General features: G+C 46.2%; 1 protein-coding gene across 3 annotated transcripts in view; it reads right to left on the reverse strand.

Annotated features, from left to right (window-relative positions):
• Positions 1–60: 60 nt before the first annotated feature.
• LOC122170696 (sodium- and chloride-dependent betaine transporter-like) overlaps positions 61–10,998 on the reverse strand; it is a 22,364-nt gene continuing 11,426 nt past the window's right edge. For all 3 annotated transcript variants that reach the window (XM_042837812.1, XM_042837813.1, XM_042837811.1), the window contains exons 4-9: positions 9,275–9,415; positions 7,352–7,439; positions 5,809–5,941; positions 2,889–3,023; positions 1,261–1,364; positions 61–262 (exon numbers count right to left, since the gene is read on the reverse strand). In XM_042837812.1, the coding sequence (XP_042693746.1) occupies positions 76–262; positions 1,261–1,364; positions 2,889–3,023; positions 5,809–5,941; positions 7,352–7,439; positions 9,275–9,415 (788 nt within the window). In that variant the 3' untranslated portion in view covers positions 61–75. The remainder of the gene's footprint in view (positions 263–1,260; positions 1,365–2,888; positions 3,024–5,808; positions 5,942–7,351; positions 7,440–9,274; positions 9,416–10,998) is intronic.

The following is a 10,998-nucleotide window of genomic DNA, read 5'->3' on the forward strand; positions in this document are numbered from 1 at the left end:
AATATTCAATTCCTAGTGGACTCCAAGGACAGAGGAACAGAATTCTTATGTAAACTGTAGATAACATCTTGGGCTTCACCTCAGAAAAGCCCCCTTCCCCAGCCTCCTCGGGCTCAAAGTCTGCTGAAAAAACCTACCTGATTCAGCCACTTCCGCAATGGGTACACCCTGCTTTCGAGCCATGAAACCCAGCACAGAGAAAATGGCAAAGCCAGCAACAAAGCTGGTGGCACTGTTCAGGAAGCAGAGCATAATGCAGTCCCTGCAGGAGGAGATGAGAGAGCACACTGTTTCCCTTTGCGCAGCAGGCCCACTTAGGGTCACTTCCATACTCTGCTTCCCCAAGCACTGAGGAGTGTCAATACTGCTCCTCAGCTCCCTCCAAAGTAACCATCAACTGCTATGGAGAAGTGCAGGTATGCAGTGTATTTGGGCTGGAGAGCTATCTAGAGCCATGCCAACAGTGCAAGGCACATAAGACACTAGAGGAAAGTGTCAATACACTGCTCCATGAGTGACAGACACATTGTGGAGTGCTGTGGGAAAAGTATTAATTGCCTGGCCAGCAGCCACAGCAGCACCTCTTTGAGAAGGGCAGAAGAGATGACTGATGTCTCCAGAGCACTGTAAAATTTTCCCATTTGCGGTGGAGCAATACTGGAAGTAATAACAGAGCCCCATCTCCACAGGACTTTGAGGAATGTGCCAGAAACGGTCTTGATGTCTTTACTGAGCTTCATGTCAGGCCATGGAGAAAATAGAGCTGTAATTCAAGGGCAAGGAAGAGGCCAGATAGACTTGATTAATCTCCTTGACAGGATCAAAATGCCACTGGCAATACATTACCCTGCTGTTAGTGAAGAACTAGAGACAGCGGGCCCAGCCATCATCATCTTTGTACCATTTCCCCTACCTAGCAAGTGACAGCAGAGATAGCTGTGTAGCCCCTTCTCACTCACCCCATCAAAACAGCCTGTGGTATCCCCATACTGGCTGGGCATACTCAATATCCACTCCTTTTCTTCCAGTACCTCCAGTTCCAAGCTGACTCATACAGGAGAGGGCTGGTAAAACACTTCTCTTGGAGCTCCTGCATTGCCCTAGCCAATCTCAATCCCTATGCTGAGTCCATCCCAAACTATGAACATGTCCTTATTCAAAATAGCGTTGCCCAAAGGTCTATCTTCATCAGGCACAGCCCTGTGCAATTTGTCTCTGAGCAAATTTCCAGGAAGATCAAGGCACCTAGGCTTCTCTTACCTGTAGCAGTTGTTGGTGTATTTATTGTAGCTGCCCAGAGCTGTCAGGCATCCCTGGCATATGGCGTATGAGAAGAGAATCTGTGTGCCTGCATCCATCCAGACCTGGAACAGAGAATGTCAGTGGTCTCCAGACCTGGTGACAAAATAAATAAGTGGTTGTGCCCTGCCTGGCAAACACCCCTCCATCAGAGCTGAACAAACTGTGTGGGATAGGGGGACACAATGGATGCAGAAACTGGAATACATCTCTGGGAAACTGAACTATCAGATGGAAAGACCACTAGGAAAATGTTCTTATTGGGTCTGTGTTTGCACATCAGAGTGACACAAGGGCATTGGCCAGTGCTGAGTGGGCTCCTTCCCCTTTGCTCCATTCCTCTTCCCCAAGAAGGTTTTTGGGCCTTGGTCTCCCAAACTGCTGCAGGACGAAATCCAGCACTGCTCCCACTCCCTGTCATAGATTCAGGGTAACAGGCAGGAGGGAACACAGCCCTCTTTCTGTCTGTCTGTACACTCCCCCTCATTCTCTTTTTTCTCTAAGCAGTAGCAAACAGCCAGGCAGCTACAATTTGACAGCCTGCAGACAACCCCAGCCTGGGCAGTGCTGTTGACATCCAGGAGTGAGGAGTGTGGCATGGGTACACACACAGATCCAGCTTTGCACCCAAGCTTTGCACTCTCTAAAATCAATAGCAGAATTCCTCACTCCTGCTATGCTGCCTTGCTGCAGCCTGGAAAGACCACGTTGGCTTTGTTTAGGCTTTTAAAGGTCAGGAGGCTTTCGGTGAATAAGCTCTTGCCATGAATAAAACGCACTCAGCCTCCATCGCCCCCCTGTTATTTATTTCAATATTAAAATGCCATTTAGGTTCTGCTGGCTCTTGTGTTTAGCGCTCCACAGATTTTGTATTGACAACACGTAATTGCATCTGAAAGCCATTTGGGGGAAGATAGTGTGTTTGGCAGCTGGTTTGGGAGCAGTTGGGGCTGCAGCCATCTGGGAAGATGCGGGAGGTAAGCTGAGGCTGTGGGCTAAGCATATTGCTTGGCTGCCTCCACAGAAAGATTTAGCAGCAGAATAATTAGCAGCAGTGTCATTTAAATACCCTCCTTGGGGCTGGAAAGCTGCATTAACACCCTGGAGAAATGGTGCATGCAGCCTGCGTGCACTGCTGAAACCTCCTGGAAAGGAAAGCGACCTGCTGTGATGGAGAGGTATTGGGGTCTTTGGGTTGGGGTCCCAAGTTCTGCCCACCTGGATGGGGGAAGAGACCTGACTGCATGCTGGGACATGCACTGATGGCATGTGGTTGGTCCCAGGCAAACAAAGCTCTAAGCAGGCCTGAAGAAATGGAAAGTCGTAGATTGCTTCCCCCCCACCTTTCCTCAATTATTTGTATTTAAGACCCAGCAAAACCATCTGCTGCATGCTGAATATTTCATGCACTCCTCTGATTTTGCTGAGCCCATGAGTAGCAGTGACCTAATATGCCCATATGCTGCAGATGTGAGCAGAGAATCTGCACAACGTGGGGGCCAGGCCCTGCTCAACCTGTAATGAGCTTCTCCCAGTCTGAAGGCCTCCCCTGAGAACAGAAAGTCAGAACCTCATCTGCCCCCACTCACCTGCGGGTCTGCTAGCCTGGAGACATCTGGCTTCAGGTAGAAGACAATCCCCTCAGCGGCACCCGGCAGTGTGACTCCTCGCACCAGCAGGATGACCAGCATCACGTATGGGAAGGTGGCAGTGAAGTACACGACCTGCAGGGAAACCAGACAGGGTCAGCAGGGAGTGTGGGTGTTATTTTGTCCCACCTGCAGCCCCCACGCAGCAGATGTCCCTGGACCTTCTCTCTGGCCACAGCAGCTACTGCTGACGTGGATGTTGTGGGGGGGGAATGTGTGGGATGGGGAAGGGATTAATCAAGGCTACATCTCAGCAGTGGTTTTGTTAATCTAGGCTCTGCTCCTCACACAAGGTTTTGTCACTGGTTGCTCTTGCTATTTTCTCTTTCCAGTCATCTTCATTTCCCTGCTCTCAAGCTGTTCTCTTCATCTTTCCAGAGCTGCAAAAGAAACCTACGTCTCTTCCTGTCACTGAGTTTTAATGAGGAGTTATTAAAATTGTCCCATTCCCAGCAAGGGGTTTCCAAATTAAACAGCAACTTTTGCTGCCTAATTTGACACTGCATTTCCAGGGGTGCTCGTGTGACTCCCTCATCCCTCCAATGCCTCTGCGCACATGGGTAAAAAATGGGGACACCTGGAGCCTAGAAGTCTGTCAAGAAAACATATGCCGTTGTTTCCGTAAAGCTTTCTTTTCACATCTCCCTGCGTGCTATGTAAACAAATATTACAGTAGAATTAATCATCCCTGATCTACTGCCCAATATAAACTTCTAGTTACTGTTGTTTGCAAAATATCCATGAGCAATCTGCAACTTCTTAACATTTATTCACTACTACAATTCATCCAAGTAAAATTAAAGCTTGTTTACTGTATGGATTCAAAGTGAGGGGTCAAAAATGAAGATGTTGCTGCCTAGTGATAATTGGTCAAATCAGTCGCGGTACTCAGCACTTCTGCTGCTCCCTGACTGAAAGAGAACAGGAGCATTTTTGGCACAAGAATGAAAATATACCTTTAGAAATCACTTCTGGGGAACATCTGCACAGATCAGCTGATTGCATCAGGAAAGGAAAGACTGAAAGTGTGCAAGAGTGGGCAAAATGAATAAAACAAAAAGGCTTTCAATGAAAATGGTTCTTCATGGGATTATTTGAAATTATTTTCCTGAGGTTACTATTGTTTCTTTAAGGTTAGACTCCTTAAATGACAGAAGTGTAAGCACAAGAGTCTGGAAGGGCTATCTGATTGGTGCAGCCCTTCAGTCAAGCATAGCATTTGTTTACTCTGCAGTGGGTAAACAAAATTATGCACATACCCAGAGTTTCTGGGACCTTCCTACTGCTTCTCCTAACGTGTATTCAGGGTTGAAAAAGAAAGGAACTGAGTTTTGTGATGGTGTTCCTGTAAATCTCAATATAACTACCTGCAGAGCGGACTACTGGTCTGTCTGGCTTGTGGACTGGGACAAGAAAACTCACCGTGTTGCTCACCTGGACCATACACTTGACTAGGAAAAAGTAGGTCCTATATCCTAAGCCTTGCAATGGGAAAATGTTCTGTGGTTCCAGGAAAACCATGACAGCTACTGCCTGCACTTGCTGAACTCTCACTTTCTGGGTTGACGTTGCCAAACCCAACTTGATCCCAGATTAAGTGAACTTCTTTCAGCCTTCTCTCACAAGGCAAATTCCCTGCATCTGAGCAGCACTAGGCAAAGAAAAGGCTTGGTGGGAAGAGGGCTGAGAATTGATGGGAACCTGCAACAACTCGATTGCACTTCCATGCAGACACAGAGTCTTAAGATCAGAATGATAATTCTCGTGAAGGTGGCACTGTGTTAACAAAACAGCTTACATGGAGCATTAGAGATTGACAATTTAAAAGCCCCTCTCCCATAGATGTGGAATCATGCTCTCCCTCCTTGAGAAGTGGTGAAAGACAGGTCAGCACCAGCAAGAGGCTCTGGAGAGCAGAGCAAGCTCTTGTCCTGTTAAAACAGCGGCCCATTAAAATGTAGTTTTAAGGTCAGAAGTGGGATTTGACACTGAAACAAAGATCTGCAATTCTACAGGAACATTTGCCAATATTAGGGATACTTATTTGGAAGAAGGCTGTTGCAAAAAATTGGCTCCTTTCTTTGTTGCTGGGACATCCACTGAATGCCCTTATGTTGATAACCTACCCATCTCATCACAGACCCAGGGAGGAAGGATGCTCTGACCAAGTCAAGGCTATAAGCAGAGTCCTGACACCCACCCTGAAGCACACCACATTCATCCATCCCAGAAGGATATCCAGTCTACCTGACCTATGGGAACTGGAGCAATGGCTTCAGCCTCAAGAGCAGAATGCACAAAGTGACCTGCTGAGCCAAAGAGCCAGAGAGAGTACAAAAGGGAGCCCAAAGGAAAGCACAAAGACATCTCTCCCACTCCAACTATTTTGCAGGATAAAAAAGCAGGAGAAATTAGTGATCTGTTTGCTGAGACAGTTGCAGGCAGAAGCTTCTCTATTTTCCTTAACTGTTTAATTATTGCCAGGGATAGAAAGCTTGATACTGAAGAGGATCTAGCTAAAAACATAAAGAAGTCACACTGAGACAACACAGTGATGAGTGGGTGGTTCCCAACGACATTTGTGGAGTATTCCATTGTGGGTCGTCTGCAAGGACAAAGGTGACCTATGATTTCCATCAGTTCCCAGCTCTTCCACTGCTTTTCCCTCCCCGTTTTTCATCCTTCCTTTTACGGGTCAAATACAACCAATGTAAATCAATATGAACCCACCAGATTTTAGGTTTGACTTTGGTGCTGTGTGTCTCCAGTCTCTACTTCATGAAAAAGTAAGAGATTGGGAAAGAAATGTAAGATGGGTACAAGGAGGATTATGGATGAGGAGGACCATCTCTGTTCCTACTTTTCCTGTGGACTTGACACCTTTCCAGATGCAGAAGTAGCAGATGATCCACGCCAGCAGGAGACACAGAGCCAGCTCCCAGCGCACAGTGCCCAGTTTGTGAATACCATCCGTTAGTCCCAGGACTCTCTTCCTGTCGGTATCCAGGGACAGGGAGATAAGCATTAACACCTCAGATCCCATTAATTCAAATACACCTTTGACATTTTACCCCATGAAAAGACTAAACAGATCTGTCTGGGCTCCCAGATGAGTGAATTACCACAGCATTGCCAAGGGCTTACTTCTCTGTTATTCCTGTGGATGCTGCTCCACTGTGCGCCGCAGCTAGCTCAAGCCCTCCAACCCTCCCAGCCCACTGCAGTGTGCTCACCAGAGCCACACAGAATGAAATCATCACGTACACCTCACTGATCCATCACCCTGACAGCTGCTAGGTAGACTCTTCTCCATCCAAAGCAAGCTACTAATGTCATCGTCAACCCATGGCCACTTCTTTCCTCTCACCTCCCCATACACTGTGGACACCCTGCACATAAGTTAAAATGATCTCTGTGTTTCCCATCTCCTTTCTTCAGCCTCGTTCTCCGGACACTCACCATCACCAAGATGGACAAGAGAGCTCAGCCCTGCAGTTCATGCAATCCTAGCAGCCCAGACCCACACTTCGGATTCCTATGCACTCCTTCCTCCAAATCAAACCCCTTGTGGCTTCCTTTGCATTGCAGCTTGTGCAAAAACCCCAAACAACTCTTTCTGAGAGGTAGCAACCCACAGATGTAGAGAACAGGGCAGGAAAGAGAGTCTGGCAACATGCAGACTTTTTCTGCATCCATACCTCATATTCTCTTTGCACTTTGGTTGTTGCAAGGGACAACCTCACTCTCCTCTCAGGGGCACTTGAATAGCTATAGAAACAGCATGGTTCTTGCAGCCATTTCAAACTCTTTGCGCTGCAGTGAGAAGCCTCTCTAAGATGCTGGCCTGATGAAAAACCCCTCTTTCATAGGTGATTCATTGCCTCCAGACCCATGGCCAAACCTTCCTGAGTGCCTGTCTGCTGCCTCACCTATCTGCCTCAGATGTCTGCTCATGTACAAAGACAGGGCAGCCAGACAGACCTCTTCCTTTGGAAAGATGTGTTCAGAAGAAGTGAAATGGCAGTTTTACCCTTTCTATTTCACTGTAGAGGACTGATCAGTCTGCCCCCTGGCCTCTTCTTACAGAGAACACCCAGCTTACAGAAAGTCCTAATTTCTTTTGGTACTTCTTTTTTGCCCTGACATCTCAGTGCCAGAACATGTGCATGTGTGCACACGAGCTCTCTAGGCTGGCATGCTACTGCAAGCAGCCTTCAGGGTGCATTTAGTTCTCCTGGAATCCACGATGATCTCCTTGGCAGCTCTGTGCACTGTGCTCCCCAAGTCTGACATGTCCCTGTTTCTGACACGTGGCACCTTACTTGGTCTTATGGAATCCCTCCCACTCCAGCATATCTCCTGGATGAGAGAGGAGCCTGAACGGAAGAAAGGTGATCACGTACTCCCAAAACTCAACCACTGGAGAGGTGGTGTTTGCAGGCACAGTTCTGTTGTCCCAGTTGGAGGTATTCAGAAAGTCCACACAGAGATCTAGCAAAAGAAAAGGAAGTCAATGAGCCAGAGAAATTTTCCAAGACTCCTCCATGAGGGATGCTCCTTCCCCACTGTTCCCTAGCCTTCATGCTGACTGTACACAGACTCTTCACCCTGTGCTATAAAACATCTCATTAAACTTTTGTATCTCATTAAGCACCTCACTGAAGCCTGGCTCTCCCCAGTTATGAATTCCAGTCCAAGAGTAGGCAGAGAGCTTGGGTAATGAGAGGGGGGAGGGGGGAGCTTCTCTGCCAAATGGAAACCACATGACTGCAAAATGTAGATTACTGTGAAGAAGCCACCATAGGTAGCCAAAAATAAAAAAGAAAAATTTAAAAGATGGAAAATCCCATTCTCCTCACACACCACACATCATCTGCTATCCACACATATATGCATATATTCTCAAACACCACAACTGCTTTCATGTTCCACTATACCATCCCCAACTCTGTCACACAGTGTAAAACTGCTAAAAATGGAGGAGATGCCATGCATCCAAGAAATGCACTTCATCACACATTTGGCAAGCAAAAGATAGTCCACAGGAAAACAGAGGAATGCCAACTCTGACTGGGAAGCTTCAGCACAAGAAGAGAACATCTGTGGTTTTCCCAACAAAACAAACAAACAAACACCCCCCCTCCAAAAAAAAAAAAAAAAAAAAGCATGTTGGGGGAGCTAAAGGAATCAGATCCACTCTTTACAAAGATGCTTACCTCTGCTGGGATGTAGGGGCAGAGGAAGCTGTGAGTAAATAGCCCATAGGGCAGGGAAATTTAACACATCAAAGGAATGATTCACCACAAAATAAATAAATAAATAAAGGGCTTTAGCTGCTGCTGAAGCCCTTTCCAGCCTGACTTTGAACTGAAAGCAAAACAACCTGTTCAATATGGTAAAAACAAAAAAAAAAAAAAAAAAAAAAAAAAAAAAGCAAGCCAAGCCTCATCAGATTCATGAAAGTTACCTCATATCTAATTCCACTTCCAAGGAACAGCCCAAGTGCCTTAAATAAAATGAAAGCCTAGTCTTTACTGCTGGGCATGGTGTTGTGATCTGCAGGCACGAGGAATTGAGATCCCTGGCCAAGACAATGAAATTAGACCAGAAGAAGAAAGCTTCAAGAGTTTTGTGTTCCTGGTTCCTGCACTGGGAGACTCATACTGGCAAATCCTCCTATGCAGGTTTGGGCTGATTTAGCCAAAAGTTGAGTGTGCAAAAGAAAACAGCTGAGCAGCTACCACTCCAGAAGCTCAGAAGGAGCCAAGTAGCAAAAGGGAATTGTAAAATAAATCATTGTGCCAGAGCTAATGAAAAGCTCTTTCCTTGTGAGGGACACTCCAAATTGGCTTGAAATCTCTTCTCAACCCATATATCCCATTTTCCAGAAAATGTGGATTGTTCAGTGAAATCTCAACAATGTAAGTATCTCCATGCAGAAACAGTCTTACTGTCCCCTACTACTAAGTATAAAGCCAGACCACTCACTCACTCTTCCTGGCCTTTTGTCCATGGTGAATGAAGACCGCTACCTTCACAGGAATCCCACAGACCACAGAGCACCTCATGGGAGCAACCCCTCTGGACAGTACTCTGTGAAACCCACAGTACAACTACAAAATAATGTCAGAAGCCAAGACATTCATCTACAGTAAAAATATTTTTAGACAAGTGAAAAAGCATTTTCTACAAAACCCAAATAATTTCTGGGAATTGGGAAGGGGGAAAAGAAATCTATGAATCTGTGACTGCATGAATCTATTTGAAAACTGAGACTCCATCTCCTACCTTTCCTCCAACCAGAAGCCAACCAGAGGAAGGTATACCTGAGTTCCAAGGGTTATTGCAGCTGGCCCATGGTAGTACAGTGGTGAATGAGCTGAACAGGTAGAAGAGTGCCCAAGACAGTATAATGATATAGTAGATGTTTAGATAGGTCTCAATGACTTGCGAGGAATATCCAATTCCTGTGAAGAAAAACAAAGCCTCTGAGAAGGCCGTCAGATGTCAAATGTCTAAATTCCCCCACCCCCTCCCCAAAAACAAAAAATGGCATAGTGCATGCTATAGTAAGCAGAGTGTAACGCCAAGCATAGGTCACTAGAGAATAGAGTAAGAGCTACCTCTAGGAAAGAGAAGGGATTTTATGAAGACAAGAAATGTTGCTGGTATCTCTAGACAGCTATATGGTGGAACAGAGGGAGAAAACTTTTCACTGATGAGAAAATATTTTTCTGATACTAGCGCTGTTATATTACACTGCCTCACCTTCAGGAAAACAAGACGTATAGCCTTGAAAGAAAAGAAATACAGGTGAGTTTATTTCTTCTGGAAAGACTTGGGCAAGAAGAATTCTCACTGGTGATGTACACCAATCATAAAATATGGTGATGGGGGCAACAGACCATATATAGGAGACGAGCTCTACCTTCGGGTCTTTAGGCTCATCACTCACTGAGACACCAGAAAAGTCATTGGGTCAGAAAGCCTAAATTCATCTGCTGAAAACTGGCTGTCAGCACCCTTAGAGATACCATTGCTGTCTGCCTCCAGGCCATGTGCTGGTATTTAATTTGCCTGAATACAGGCTTCTCTTTCCTTTGGCACTGGTAAGGTTGCACTATAAGTACTGTGCTCAGTTTTGGGCCCCTCACTACAAGAAAGACATTGAGGCCCTGGAATGTGTCCAGAGAAAGGCAACAAAGATGTGAAGGGTTTGGAGCACAGGTCTTGTGGGGAGTGGCTGAGGGAACTGAGATTGTTCAGTCTGGAGAAGAGGAGGCTCAGAGAAGACCTTATCATACACTGAAAGGAGGTTGCAGAGGTGTGAGGGTCAACTTCTTTTCCCAAGTAACAGTGATAGAATCAGAAGGAATGGCCTCAAGTTGCACCAGCAGAGTTGGCTGTTAGGAAACATTCCTTCTCAGAAAGAGCAATGACACATTGGCACAGGCTGCTCAGGGTGGGGGTGGAGTCACTGCCGCGGAGGCATTCAAGAACCATGTGGATGTGGCACTGTGGGACACATTTAGTGGTATGGTGCTGGTGGGCTGGCATTTGGACTTAACAATCTTAGTAGTCTTTTTCAACCATTATGATTCTATGAGTCTCTGCCCATAAAATGAGTGTAATAGACTCTCCTCTGGGCAGAAGAATTGTGGAAGTTAAATTCATTAACATCTTAAAGCCATTTAGCAATCTTCTTCCATGAGCTCAGGAGTCCTGGTTCTTATACCTGTACCTTAGTCCCAGCCCAGCTCCAGGCTGTCAGTGTGGTGGCTGCAGCACAAGAACCCCAGTATGCAGGACATCAGTCTCATTCTCTCATGAGCATTTGTCCCAGCTTCCATGGAGGTTTTTGTCTGTCAACACATACCCTTTTTCCCAGCACCACTCACTTTTAGTCACCTACAGGAATCACCCGCACACACAGCAGGCGTCAGGAGAGAAAACAGGGCTGTGAGAGAAAGGAAGGGAGGGGGAATAGGAAAAAAAAGAAGAAAGGAAAGGGAAAGGGAAAGGGAAAGGGAAAGGGAAAGGGAAAGGGAAA

This window comes from Centrocercus urophasianus, unplaced genomic scaffold (assembly GCF_019232065.1).
Source record: "Centrocercus urophasianus isolate 14NV4802_14NV808 unplaced genomic scaffold, USGS_Curo_1.0 seq_73, whole genome shotgun sequence".
Lineage (NCBI taxonomy): Eukaryota > Metazoa > Chordata > Aves > Galliformes > Phasianidae > Centrocercus > Centrocercus urophasianus.